At 38.0% G+C, this 15406-nt stretch overlaps 1 protein-coding gene across 1 annotated transcript; it reads left to right on the forward strand.

The window, feature by feature from the left end:
- The first annotated feature begins 1114 nt into the window (after nt 1–1114).
- On the forward strand, nt 1115–12922 carry LOC109987251 (E3 ubiquitin-protein ligase RNF166). Its single transcript, XM_020638283.3, has 6 exons — nt 1115–1972; nt 4104–4260; nt 4818–4930; nt 6103–6217; nt 6484–6591; nt 6969–12922. The coding sequence occupies exons 1-6, from the start codon at nt 1794–1796 to the stop codon at nt 7032–7034; spliced, it is 738 nt and encodes a 245-aa protein (XP_020493939.1). The 5' UTR covers nt 1115–1793; the 3' UTR covers nt 7035–12922.
- The last annotated feature ends 2484 nt before the right edge of the window (nt 12923–15406 follow it).

Consider the following 15406-nt stretch of genomic DNA (forward strand, 5'->3'; position numbering starts at 1 on the left):
AAATCCACAAACCATCATCTCAGTCTCTTCATCCTAAATCCTTTTTACATTTCCTTCAGTTGAGCTAAGACATCATTTATGTAGAGCACAATAACTACGTTTGGATCAATTTCCAAAACGTAAAATGTTTGTGTCTGAACTTTATCAAAGGTGAATGACTCTTGTGTCATTTTATTTGGATTTTACACTGAACATACATTTATGAATCCGGCTCTGTGGAAAGGTCTGGTGAAATATGTTTAAAGATTGCTGTATTACAGCAATCCCCCCCTTTTTGTTGTTGTTGCTTTATCTTTCCTATTCCTCTCTGATGTACGTCGCTTTGGATAAAAGCGTCTGCTAAGTGAATTGTAGAATTGTATTAGATATGTGATTTGGAAGAATGTATGCAATAATTTATCTTAAATGTTTTTTTAACTATATATGACACTCCTTATATTTCCATTTTCTTTCAGAGAGAAGACAAGAAGAGAGACAGAAGGAGATGAGAGGTTGACTTGGTGTAGATCTAGAGCCAAATATTAAATATCAGTTTATTGAATGTCATTACCAAACTTTGTGAAGTTCAAGTATAGATCTATATTCTGAAGTTTACACTATGTTAAACTAGAGAAGAGAAGAGAGGAGAGGAGAGGAGAGGAGAGGAGAGGGGATGGGAGGAGAGGAGAGGAGAGGAGAGGAGGGGAGAGGAGAGGGGATGGGAGGAGAGGAGAGGAGAGGGGAGGAGAGGAGAGGAGAGGAGAGGAGGGGAGAGGGGATGGGATGGGAGGAGAGGAGAGGAGAGGAGAGGAGAGGAGAGAAGAATGCTGGGCAGAACCAAATTTAGAACTCTCTTTTTGGTACTTTAATCTATTTGTTTAAATCAAATTCACGTTTCATGAAGTTTAGATATCTGTTCATTTGCTCACAACTTCACAATCTGAAGTAATTAGTAAACATCAATTCATTTTTTCATTCATTTTCAACATATAACCTACTAAATAAAATCAAAGTACTGGGCAGAATAACATTAATTCAATAAGTCAGAAACTGAAGATTCATTGCAAAATGACTATTATTATTATTATTATTCATTTTAACAATATTATGATTAAGGTTTAACGCGCTAATCATGTTTAAATGTTTGAAGACAAAAAGATATCTACTTTTCAAATTGTCTTTATTTAATAGATAACATAAATGAGTCTCTATTGGCCTGTGATAACGTGAGTGTAGTCTCGTGAGGTTGGCTAGATGACGTTATCATATTGTTCAAGCAAAAATCATCTTTCTTTGTTCAGGACTTTTGTCCAAGTGCGCTTACTCTACACCTCCGAAGTGGCGTGTGGGATTGCAGTTCAACAGGAATGCAGAGTAGTGTCGGATAATGAAGCAGGACTCCAACCTCCACAAAGCAAAGCGCGCCTGTCGTCCGTCGCAGCGTCCACTGGCACGGGGAGGAAACGCGCTGATCTAACATCCAAGTGGATGCAGCATTAATGCTCCTTTCTGAGCTTATACATTTGTGCTTTTTTATTCAGGTCATCCTCTTAGCAACGCTGTGACTCTCACCAACGAACACTGCTCCCAATGTTTACTTCTACAGCATGTCCTCTCAAGCCAGGGGAAAGTAATGCTTTTGGTTTGCTGACAATAATTGTGTTACGCGTCTGCTGAGGAGCCACTATGTTTGCACGGCATGTATTCAAATTGCTGTACGGATAATACAATAGACATTACAGTTTGCGCACTTGGGCAGCTTCCTCTCTCGGGCAGCGAGCTGTTGTCGACAATTTCAGATCTTCTCCAGCTCCATGATGGCGATGTTTCGGAGCTTTGTCTCAGCGAGCACCCAGCTCCGCCAGCAGCAGCATCCCAGCAGCGGCACAGGGTCTCTGTCTGCCCCGGCGGAGGGCATCGAGAGCCAGTTCTCTTGTCCGATCTGCCTGGAGGTCTACCATAAACCCGTCAGCATCGCCAGCTGCACTCACACGTAAAGCAGCGACTTATTGTTTTGGTTGTGTGTTGTTGTATAGACATGCAATGTAGGCTACACATTGGAGCTGTAGAGTTATTTTTGGCTGACACTGTTTGCATTTTGAAGTTAAATGATATTTTCCTCACACCTCTGACTCCATTGTTCCCTCTTGCTCCACAGCTGTGAAACTGAGTGGAATTATCTGACAAGCCAATCAAATGAATTAAAACCCCGTTCCGTTTTAAAATACTGTACAGATTTTCACCAATATTCATTGCAATTTTTGAGTCACCTAAATGTATTAAACCATAAATGTTAACAACTTTGAATGGGATGCATCAACATTTCTGTTTTAGACTAAACAATTTATTCACAGAGTGCATTACATAGTGTGTTATATCAGGGTAGATGTCAGCAATCAGGCCTACACAGATGTTCAGTACAGAAATGCCCATGACAGGTTAAAGGTAGTTTAAAGACTATTATGGCTTTTCCATCCGTTTTTGTTTGATACACAATTTGATCACAATTAATTGATATAAAATGATTGAAACGGCCATGTTTAAAACTTGTTTTGATTGTTTTTATATTATTAAGAGAGGATCAAAGTCTCCATTATAAAAAATGTTCCATTAAAAATCAAGTATCAGCTTACTACAGTCTTATACAATTGTTTGAAGCTGTACGCCTCTCCTGGGCTGGCATGCAGGAGTCACGTTTAATTGTGTTCTTAAATCATCTGTCTTAAATATTTCCTTTCTGTTTCTACAAATGTGCCGCTTTCAGAATGTTACTTATTCTTAATAATAAGCCTTTTTTTTTATAATAAGGTATCAAATCACATGTTAATATTTTATAAGCAATGTTAGTACAAAATTAGCTTTCAAAATAAAACTGCAACCTGTATGCAGCAAGACTATGTGTTGTGAAGAACAGATATGTCACTACAGGCAGGGTGTGTAAGATGTCATACACTTGTTTATTTTTTTTTATTTCACCGTAATGTTCCATTTTTAGTGAAGACTGAGTCAAAAAGGATGTTTCTCAAATTCATTGTTTCTTGAACTGAGCATGTAAAATGAAGTAAATTTGAATATTCAACACTGATTTGGGAGATTGCTGTTTGGAGTTAAGCTGCCTTCCACCTCCACAGAATCACTGGTTTGAGTGTCAGTGGTTCTACCTTAAGTCTGGTTTTTATGTTTCATTAAGTTAAAGCACCTTAGCAGTCGGTCTGCAGCCCCACAAGTCTCCCTGGACCAAAATCATGCAGAAGGAATTACAATTTAACAAGCATTTTGTGAACGCTCTTGTTGGTTGATTATAGTTGAAGAAAAACACAATTCTAATGACATGGCTATCAGACTGAAAACATTTTGAACAACAAAGAGCAGACCAGACCTCAGTTCTATTTCTAGTTAAAAATAAAGCTATTTTTACTCCGCTGCAGCTGATGGGGATGGATGAAACATGAGGAAAAACTAATGCCTGCTTTTTACTGGCCCATACATACAAGTATACAAAAGAACATATAGTCAGTTGTAGACTTCCCTCTGTACTTAACGTTAAATAAATATCTGTGAAATACAAATAATGATTCTGCCAAAAACACATCTTTTTCACTTCCTCTTTGTCATCCACAACCCCACCTAAAAAAGAAAACATAACCCTTTTGTAAAGTGCTAGATAGTCAGTTAGGGATCTTTGTGATGGAGATGTGTAATTATGGTTTTTATACAATAAACTGACTGATTCATGTGGAATTAAAATACCAGAATATAATTGTTAGATATATTCAGAAAATTGAATTTTCAGTATTTTGAAACAGCAGCCTTATTAACAAAGAATGCTTTCAAATTAAAATGTGCAATATTGTAATAATGAAACAGTGGCTCACTTCTACTCTGAGAGCAGTGCTGAACATATTGACACTGATCTTTAATAAGGCTCTAGTAGCGCTTGTGTTTTATCAGGGTAACTGAGGGGTAGAGGTGGATCACAGATATGAGAGGGGCTCCCTGGACAAGAGGAATAAATCCGAGACGACAGGGCACAGTGCTTTGCCCTCCCTCATTACCATCACTGGGGTTCCATTTTACAAGAACTTAACCTTAACTTCTCCTCTGGCTGTTTTCTGCTGTTCTAGGTTCTGTGGAGAGTGTCTGCAGCCATGTCTTCAAGTGACCTCGCCCCTCTGCCCTCTCTGTCGTGTTCCCTTCGACCCCAAGAAAGTGGATCGCTCTTCCAGTGTTGAAAAGCAGCTGGCCTCTTACAAAGCACCCTGCAGGGGTTGTAGCAAGAAGGTACATGTTGACCATTTTTTCCCCTCATGTTAAAAAGACTTATCAGTCCAATTCTAAATGAATGCCATCATGTGTGGCTGCTATGATTGAATAAATGCCCCCCCCCCCTGCTTGTAACTGATTTGTACAAAACAAACAAAAATGATCATCCAAATATGTTTTGACAGTTTATTTAAGAAACGAGTGACAAAATAATCCGACATAAAAACTCCAAAAATTCTGTTAATTAAGATGATGTTGACGATGACGGTCAAGAGACAATATTCAAACCCACTCGCCCTCTTTGTCTGCCCTCCTGCCCCACATCTGAAAAGGTAAAATAAGGTAAAACCACGCCCACTGCAAATTACAAGAAATGATATCAGTCCCCTGAAAGGTGTGAAACGTATATGCATGCACAGAAGAGCTGGTCACTTAGTACAATTCTTCAGGAAGATGGAAGCCATTAATAATTGTTGAAAACACAATGAGACACGTTCCTTACAATGGGAAGTGTGATTTGTATTTTTTTACTGTTGTACGATAATAACAATGTGCATGTGTGTATCTCTTCTCAGGTGTCTCTGATAAAGATGAGGTCTCACATTGCTTCTTGTTCTAAAGTACAAGAGCAGATAGCCAACTGTCCTAAGTTTGTTCCTGTTGTACCCACCTCTCAACCTATACCAAGGTACACACACTCCCACCATGTCAGCGCTTAGTTGAATCTGAAATGTCAGTTTACAGAAACACACAACTCATTTTCAAATGAGCATTTTCTATTCATTTAAAGAAGTCTTACAAGAATGACATGTTTTAGCATTCAAGTAGAGCCAACAATTCTGTACTGCATGCAACAATTACAGTTCCCATGAGTCCTAGTCACACAGGCACTGTAGCCTTATTGAAGCTGTAGTGTGACGTAGGCAGATGCGGAAGCTTCAGTGTTTAGCCAGCTCTGCATCGGTCTTGAAACCTTTCTGCGTCAATCGATCAAATTTGATTTGTACAGCACAAATTCATTACAGATGTTATCTCGAGACACTTTAATAAAGAGCAGGTAAAACATCTTACTCTTTGTGATATTATCTACAAAGACACACCATGCATCCATCATGAGCACTAAGCAACATTTAGCAAAGTTACAGTGGGAAAACCAGACTCATGATGAACAGCCATCTGTTGAAACTGTGTTAGGGCTTGAAAAGTGGGATAGAGGAAGATACAGGAAGAAGAAGGATAGAAACACACAGAGCAACAACAACAACAATGAATAAGATAGATGTTTAGCTTCAATGTCAGTAATAGTATGTGTAGTATTAGAAGTAACAACAAGTATGGTAATTGACCTATCAGTCCAATAATAATGTTAGCAACTGTAATGACGATGACACGGAGAGGACTGATTTTTTTGTTAACGGTCGGCTGGGGGAGCCTTAGTACCGCCTTCCTTCTCGGGTCAAGACAACTACAGACCATGCAAGACCAGAATCTAAACTTTAGAAGGAGGACATACTGGCTGCTGTATTGTTTTTTCAGAGAAGCCAGCACTTCAACACAGCATGTTTCCTTAATGTCTGATGATGATATTTTCACTCAGTAGATATAGCTCCTTTAATAACTCATTACATTCTATATACATTCTGAATTCCCCCATGTAGAGATCAAGTACTAAAATGTCCAAGGAAATCACAAAATATGTAACTGCATACATACACACTGTGTATTTATTTGAGTCATGACAGGCCATTAACTATGAAATTGCTAAGACAATTAAGGAGAATGGAATCAGCTGATACAGCCTTTCAATGTCTTCTGTTTGTGTTCGTCTGTCTTTTTGTGTATGATTGTCCGCCCATGTAGCAATATTCCGAACCGGTCAACATTTGTGTGCCCGTTTTGTGGGGCAAGACACCTGGACCAGCAGGAACTGGTGAAGCACTGTATGGAAAACCACCGTAATGACCCTAATAAAGTGGTAAGAGACTACTCTGTCATACTTATCTTCATACTTAGCAAGCAAAGGACTGGAATGGCAAAGAAAAATAGTTTTGAGTTGGAGAGCTAGGACAATAATCCACTGTTCTCCTCTCCTCTGTGCTTTCCCAGAGACTTGCCATGCACCAGTCCAGTGATCATGGACTGGTGCATGGACCTACAGTGTCTGTTTGCTCCCCTGCCTGCCCCCCCCCTCCATTTTTGAGAACCACAAATTTAAACTAGGCTGTGTGTTTGTTTTTCCAGGTGTGTCCAGTGTGTTCAGCCATGCCATGGGGAGACCCTAGCTATAAGAGCTCAAATTTCCTCCATCATCTCCTCCACAGACACAAGTTCTCTTATGATACCTTTGTTGTAAGTCCTGTGCTGATATTGTTTTTCTCCTTAAAAAAAATAGAGTTTACTTCAACATAAACCTTAAAGAATGTTTTCTTGTCTACTCTGAAGTGGTGTCTCTTAGATCACATGTATTTGCATAGTCTAGGTTTGTATCTGCTGATTCACACTGAAGAGTTTTACATTTTATGTGGTGGCTGTCAGATACTTTGGCATTTTGATCAAAACAAAATTGAATTCTCACACGGTGCACAGCCTTTTATAGTCCCATAAACCTACATATTTCATATTAAATAATGGATTAAACACAGTTTATGGTTTAAACACATATCGATTTTAGGAGGGCTTCATTAAGTGGTTTGCATTAAGCTACTGTTGTTTTTGCGTTTTGTCAGGACTACAGCATCGACGAGGAGGCAGCACTGCAGGCAGCTCTGGCCCTATCACTGGCTGAAAACTGACAACAGTCAAACCATCACCATCTTCTCACTGTCAACTCAAAGTCCACCGTTACTGCACTGCTGCTGCTCCTCCATGGCTCCGAAGGTAACTTCCAGCCAACAGACTTTTACCCGACCCAACCAGGTCCACACTCCCCACAGAAAGCCACACCACAAAGTTCAAGCAGCTTCAGATGTGGTGATAACGTTGCTTCCTTTTGATGACCAGGATGTTTGTCCTGGTGTAGCAGAGCAGCAAGTTTTCTATGCTACAAAACAAAGGCAGTTTGGAAAGAGCGTCTTTGGATATCTGGATTTGAGGAAATAATACCTCCAGTGGGTTTGGAAGTGAACCAAGAAGTTAAGTTGTTTGGACCAACCTCCACATAACCTATCACACAATGACCTTAATGAACCCCAAGCTTAGAAACTGTATATTCACTCACAGCTTTCCTCCAGACCTCCGCAGCATGAAGGGCTACCTCCATGTTAATACTGTCTCACCTTTGAGCATAAAAAAGTAAAAGCCTGCTGATTCTAAAACCCTCATCAGTGGTTCAGGTCTCTGACCACAGTCACATGTCAAGATGTCCTGAGCGCTGGTGTTCACTGTTTAGTCTGAGACATTGTGCGCAGGATCAGGTTTGAACAATCAAATACAGTACCTAGCCTGCAAGAGCAAATGAGACAGCATTCCAGAAAGATGTAGAGAAAAGTCCAGTAGAAAACACAGTGTGTCAATAGCCCTCCTGTTTTTGAGTTGGTATTTTGTACATATCTGTACTGGTTTTAAAATAAGCATAGGCTTATTCACCAGATTCACAACAGAAGAGTTTATCCTGTTGCTTTGCATCTAAGAAAATGAAAGTCTGAAACCCATGATCTGGAAGGGGCGGACAAGTCTGAACTGAGGACACACGGGCTAACAGTTTTCCTGTATTAATACATTCAAAAAAAGATGTATCACAGATTATTAGCTAAAGCCAGAAAGTATGTAAATCTCATATATTTTAAGATAAATGTGAAAAATGGTCTTGAGGTATAAAACAACAAGTAAAGTATTCTAGCTGTTGGTGTATGAAACCCAACCTTCAATGGTCTAAATCGAAAAAATAATGTCATTCCTTTATATTTGGAGATTTTGTATTTATTTATTTTCTACTTACTGTTCATTTCTATGCACACTATATTGCATTTGTTTAATAAACCACTAAAGAAGAGATATTCTCATTCTAAGATTATAACCTACCCAGTGTAGTATTCTTAATGAGCCCAACTTTTCCGTCCTATTCCGGCCAGCTTTGCTGTAGCACATCACTTTGAGACTGAAGGCCTTTCTCTGGCTCTCACTCCAAAATTACAAATATTTAACATTTTCTACTGAAAAAACAGAATTACCAAGTAAACCACAAAAAGCCAAGGAGAGTTCACGGTATACCCGTTCAAATGATTGATGGTCATGATTTATACAACCAATGTAGAATGAATCCACTACATGTGTTCTGATATCAATAAAAGCATAAAATGCAATATCTTTTTGGCATGTATGCCAATCAATGCACTGATCCATTACCATCATTTAGAAATTCTCCATTAAATCAACCTGTTTCTTGTTTTCTAAAACAGTAGCCTCAACAGATATTAATCTATACGTATTAAGGCCTACATGGGTAAAACACTATTTTAGAGCTTCAAGAATTAGCATTGTGCTGCCATCAGAAAGTGAAACATTAGACAAAGCACACAAAATGTCCATAACCAGTGTTTTACAATCAGAAATTTAAGACTTTTTAAAATTTTTAATAGTTCTTAAACTGGATAAATTCATGATTCATGTTAAAAAAAAAGGTTTTATTCGACAACTCATTGGACCTTGAGCTATGCTACAAAATGCTACGCTAATGCTAAAACGTATGTTAAATCTAACGTAAGATAACAAGAACTTCACTTTGCCGTGGACTGAGTCTTGGCCATGCTAAATTATTCACATTCATTCACGTGCCTCAAACTAGCACTGAGGGCTTCAGCTCATTCTCAAGTCCAAGTTTCTGAATCAGTGTTCATGTTGTTTTCACACTCTGTCTTGTCCTTCAACCGGCCCTCCTATATCACACTTTCTTTAACCCCAACTTCAATGCACCCTGATTTCTTTGGCTCCTTAAAATCTCAGTGATTTGCCTGAAGGCTCACACACACAAGCTTAAGATATAAAGGCTTGAAGTCATTTTAGAATGATATGAGCTTCACTTGAGCACATTGATGGTAGTGGGTAAGGTCAGACTCTGAGACATTATGGTCAGTCTTGATTTCAGATGAAACTGACAGGTTGTTAAAGCTGACAGTATGAGAACCACTGATCAGCCAGACTGATCATGTTTTCTATAATATAGAGTTATTGTTGTTCAAGTGGATATTACAAATTCGTTCCACCTCTTTCTGTCTTTGTCAGCAGACTGTTCCGGTTAAGGTATTTTAATGCCCTGATTGAATTAAAAAAACAGCTGGACTCATGGGTTGAATTATCCCAAGAGCCAAACATGGAAACACTGAAGCTACTAGAGCTGATAGAGACAGACAGCCAGATAAGATCCAAATCAGTGTGGAAAGCCGGGTATGAGACTGATTCTGTTTCTTGGGGTGTTAACAATGTTTATATATCATGACTCTGACATAGCAACATCAAAAGAAGTCTTCACACCTGATAAGCTCAGCTGAAGCTTATCCATAACTGTCCATTCCAGCTTCACTGAACGCTTCACAGAGAGAGACCAAAAGATGAACCAGATCAAAATGAAATCATAAAAGAAGGATCATTTTTTCATGTCCATTAGCAGTTAAAACAGACATCCCATCCACTTTCACTCTTAATGCAAAGCCACACAGCTCCTTTTTTGTATTGATGTGAATATTTGCACTTATAAAAAATGTTTCTACCAGATTGATCTGTAGATGTAAGTTGGAAATAAATCACTAAGGATGGAGGTGTATTGAGTTCTGACCTCAATGTTACCATTATTTGCTTTTCAGCTGCCGTTACAAGAAATATTTTTATGAGCCAAGCAGAGTAATAAACATATATTTTTGGGAAAATATTTCTGTTCAAACCAGGAGACTCTCAGATATTGATCCTGTCTTTGTCTGCAGCTGTGTCTAAGGGAACTGTTTCAATGCAGAAGTCTGAGTAGTGTAACCATTAGATGGCAGTCTTTCTCCAGATCCTCGGTCGCACTGACACACGAGGTCATGCTCTCTGTGGAGGCAGTTTGAGGAGAAATCAGAGGTGTTACTTAGGTAATGTTATCTTAAAATAATACAGTAGTCTGTTGCACTTTATTTCTTTCAGCTTAACTCATTGATTCTGCCACAGTAAAATTGTAAATTCTATTTGTGTAATCTTTAATCTTGTTCATTATTTTTCAATTCAGTTTTTTTTTTTTCATTTGTAAAAGAAAAACATGAAAGGGGTCAAATACACTGTTCATGTAAAAAGTGTCAGGGGTCAAAAATGATTTGATTGAGTTATAAGTTATTAGTTCTGTTTGTGTTTCAAAGCATTCAAATATTTGTTAACTTATTGTTTTAATGGGCAGCATGTGCAATTTGTTTCCTCCATTAATGTTTCTGTGGTTAAATTAAAAGGAGTCTACTGAGGATGCTTTTAATGCAACACCAGAAAAAGAAAACAGGTGAAGAATCCATGCCACAGAAAGTTAAGATATTATAACCATTAATTCACATCATTGTGTGATGAGCAGAACAAAGTTGAATAAGTGTTTCAGGACATCAGCTGAGGATCAGGACAGGTCTATGATTGCACAGTTGGTCATTTGAGGCCTCCAAACACTTGGACCCAACCAAAACATTTGTTTTTAATTATAATATCTTAATTATATATCTATATATCTATATATATAGATATATATATATCTATATATATATAGATAAATACTGTATTTGCGTGATACATCTTTGTTTGATTATCTGGCATCTTAGTGCCATGTCAGTGGTTTTGGAAAGAAGTTTTGCTCTTGTACTCAGAATTCAAACTTAGATAACAATGTGAAACGACATCTGAATACGGTTATTATGGAATCTTAAAATGGGTCAAAATTCAAAAATGAAAGAAGAATTGAATGTGTGTTTGGACCGCACATTAAGCTGTTTATTTTCAGTGTGTCATTGGCACACACGGGACTGTTTGCTGTTGTTAGTATCACTTGTCTACATTCAGCACATGAACAGTGAAGAGTTGAATTTCTTGATTTTTCCTCAACCTTTTTTTTATTTGTCACATTTCCTCTTCTGTAAATTGCATATCTTTTTTCTAAATTAAAAAAAGGAAATCTTTCATATAAAAGGAACTTTTTAAAAAATATTTGAATAGATTTCAATCCGCCTTCTCCACATAAACACAATTTCTTCTTCAGTTTGTTGTTTTGATATTTATTTTAATGAAGCAATCTTTTATAAATGATTGTTACCTTCTTACCTCTGTAGCAGAATCCTTCCGTTCTTTTTTTGTTACACCTTGTGTTCTCCGTGTTTACTTGCTTGTTTTTGAACTTCTTGGTTGAACACATTTCCCCCAAGAAATGTAAAGAATCTGTGTTCAGTCCTTGTTTTGAATTGTTACATTTAATATCTCGTGTAATTGTTACTGCTCATCACCAATTATCTTTAACAGGCAGCCATTAAGGAGAGCAGAGTGTGTATGACTGTAGAATACTGTAGAGGCTTTGTGCGTTGATAACCAGGACTTTCTTAAACATATTTAATGCTAACATGAAGGTGTATGAAAACTGTCTGGCTAAAAAGGGTTCAAAGGACCAGTTCAGATTTTGGTTCACATTGTCTGAAACTAATACTCAAATGCAATATAAATGTTGATGAATCTGGCTTTAGATTGCATTTTTGCATAGATCATGGTCCGTTGTATTGTTAAACCTGGACTACATGTAGCTAACAGGTTGTCACAGTATGTTTGGACCAAATTGAGCTGAGTTCTCTTGATTGGAGACACCAGAAAGCCCATTCTCAAGAACAGAAGTCATATTTTAGGTAATGTTTTTTACCTTTGGAATTAAGATTCCTGATGAAACCAGAATTGCCTAAGTTGGTCTTTAACAAGTTTTACATATTATAGTCCTATATAGTCCAAATGATTTTGTAATGATGTCATCAGGTACAACAGAAGACTTGGGTCTTTTGAAAACGTGTTAGGTCAAAATATGGGAAAGCATGTGGAGATGTTTCAGCCAAGATGAAAATCAGTTGTTAATTCTGTCATGAATCCCCCTTTATAGATGTGCATGTCCACTATAAATACTTGGAGTAACCCTGTAATTTAAAATACAACGACCAGCAAAACAGTAACACAAGAAAAACAAAAATTCAGATGTTGAAGGAAGTCGACACTACACTTTTTAGCAAGTGTAAAAAAAAAAGAGGAACAGTTAAACGATGGCCAAAAATTAACCCCCGAAGAACATGCTAAAACTGAGAAAAATAATATGTGGGTAATATGTTGCTGTTACCAGCAGAAATGTTCAGCAGAGTAAGAATGTAAGGCACATCAAATCAGCACACTGGCTCGAGAGATGATTGATTCACTTTTGTCTTTCCCTGTGGTAGTGTTTGTGTTGAAACAGACAAGGTTGAAAGAAAGTATTTGCTAAGACTTATAAATGTAAAGTCTACCTTCAGTGTGAATAAATATGCATTCTCTTTAACAAAGTAATAACAGTCAAAAGAAGTGCTTGCAGTGACTCTGCTGCTGCTAGAGATGAGGATTCTGATGTCTGGGGTTCTCCAGTTGTTGCACTGCTTGGGGTTTTATCACAACACTATGAGGATGTTTTGTAGCATTTTTTCTGTTTCCCCCTAAATAAAAAGAAAAACACGGAATATAATGTATTTGTGTTGTTCTCTTGTGTGTGTTGTAAGAACGTGGTTTATCACAAAGACATCATCACCATCCTCAAAACTGAATATACTTTAATTCAATGCAGAGCAAATGAAAATGTAAGATAATACACTTAGAGTGTTTCCCTCAACAATTGTATCCAATGGTTCTGTAAAAAGTGTTGCTTGCCAAGTTGATGCTCTACAAACCGTGATAAATAAAGCCAAAGGGAAAGAATCGGAGTCCATGGAGTCCAGGAAATAAAACTTTGGCACACAACTTTCCCAGTTGAAGTCAGAGTAGAAGAGAAAAACAGAAACATAGAAGACAAAAGTACACATGAAGTTGAACACACCAAGGTAAAAAGAAAGACTTCCAGGGGAGTCCGTTAAGGACCAGGGGAGGAGCCTATGAATAAGACAAGATATTTGTAGCTGAAGAAAAACTAATACAGCTTTTTCAGGCTGTTGCTCAGTGGTCTGTCATCTCTCGACTGGAAGGTTTGATCCCCAGCTCCTGCAGCCACATGTTGAAGTGTCCTTGGGCAAGACACTGAATCTCAAATTGCTCACGAGTGACTTATAGCCAGCGGTGTGTGAATGTGCATGAATGGGATTAGTTAATAGCAGCCTTTGGCATCATTGTGTAAATGTGGTGTGAAGCCTATTTACTGTTTTCCATTTGCATGGTATGATAGCACCCAAAAAGAACTTTAAAAGATATGTTTTCTTTGAATTTGGGATACCCTTTAATAGATTAACCAAACTGAGTAAGTGGTTCCCAGTACCTACACGAGGCGAGAACAGCAATCACACACACACACACACACACATACACACTCATCCATTTGTGGTGGAAAAAGAGGCGGGGGTGTGATGGCTTGGTTTGGCATAGCTGGAAATGTTAGCACCTCCCTGAGCAGCTATTTCACTGAGTGCACAGATATATCCAGCTACATCTCTCCTGTCCATCTCCACCACAACACCCCCATGCCCCTTTAATCACTACATTCCAATCAACTCTTACATTTTGTTAACTTTATCAACGTGACCTCACACACTTACGGAAATGGGAAATGGTCTTGAGCTAGTACAGCGCTTTTCTAATGCCATTCATACACAGTCATACACATTCATATGTTAAGTGTCTTTCCCAAGGACACATCGGACTTGTGGCTGCAGGAGCTTGGAGTCGAACCCCAAACCATCCGACTGAGAGACGACAGACTCTACCAACTGAGCCAGAGCCACCCCTGTTATCATGGCACTGCTGCTTTCAATGTCAAATTATGAGTTATTCATAGCAAGGTTATCTCAAGACACCTTACAGAAGAGCAGGTAATATTATCAAAGACCCAACAATGATCCACCACGAGCACTAGGCAACATTTAGGAAAGTCACATTGGTAAGGAAAAACTCCCTTTTCACAGGCAGAAACATCGAACAGAACCAGACTCTTGTTGAACAGCCACCTGCCGAAACTGTTGGGCTTGGAAAGATGGATAGAAGGAGATGCAGAAAGAAAAAGAAGGATAGAGAAAAACAGAACAACGGCCACAACAATGAATACGATGGATTTATAGCAACAATGTCAGTAATAATGGTAAAAAGTCTAAAGTATGTGCACTACTAGCAGTAACAGGATTGACAATTGACTGCCCAGTCTAGTATTGACATTAGCAACTGTAATGATGATGATGTAAAAGGGAGGACTAATGTTAATTATAGATAATTACTCATACTTTGTGTGTATCCCAGAGGGCTGAAAAGTATTATTCTTATGTATTCTAACTCCAAACTGACTGCGTATTCAAGTTTGTGACTAACAAGTGTTTTTTTATGGTTCACAAGTCACTCCAATGAACCTCCAATATGATGTTTTTCTTTATATTTATTTTCACGGTATATTGAGGAGTACACATTTTTAGGATGAAAGCATCTGTGCATTGGATCATCGATGCTCCTCACAGGAAAACTCAAGCAAGTTTAATTATATATTAATGATTATACAACGCAAAGCACTTGCTTAAAGTTTAGGCAAAGACTGTCATCTGGGGTTTAATATTGAAAAAATACCAGATGACATGCCATACAACATCAATATCTTTGACCTAAAAGTCTTTAGGTCAAGTCTTTAGCCGAGAATTTCCCTCGGGATCAATAAAGTATCTATCTATCTATCTATCTATCTATCTCTCTATCTCTCTATCTCTCTATCTATCTATCTATCTATCTATCTTTGAGCAGGTCATTGTGTCGCACTAACTCAGGCAAAGCTGTTTATGTTAACATATATCGTAAGACGCAGGGTTACACTGCCTTGTTGATTTGCATCCCTTCCTATTAATTGCAAGGTAATTAATGGCTAGTTGATAAAATGTAAATAAGCCTGGAAGATTGGAATATCAGGATAATATTTTTACAGAGGACAATGTTGAACTGTCATTTTAATAGCCATCCATGCATAAGTCACAAACGAAAACAACTGTTG

The sequence above is a fragment of the Labrus bergylta genome, chromosome 10 (assembly GCF_963930695.1).
Source record: "Labrus bergylta chromosome 10, fLabBer1.1, whole genome shotgun sequence".
Taxonomy (NCBI): domain Eukaryota; kingdom Metazoa; phylum Chordata; class Actinopteri; order Labriformes; family Labridae; genus Labrus; species Labrus bergylta.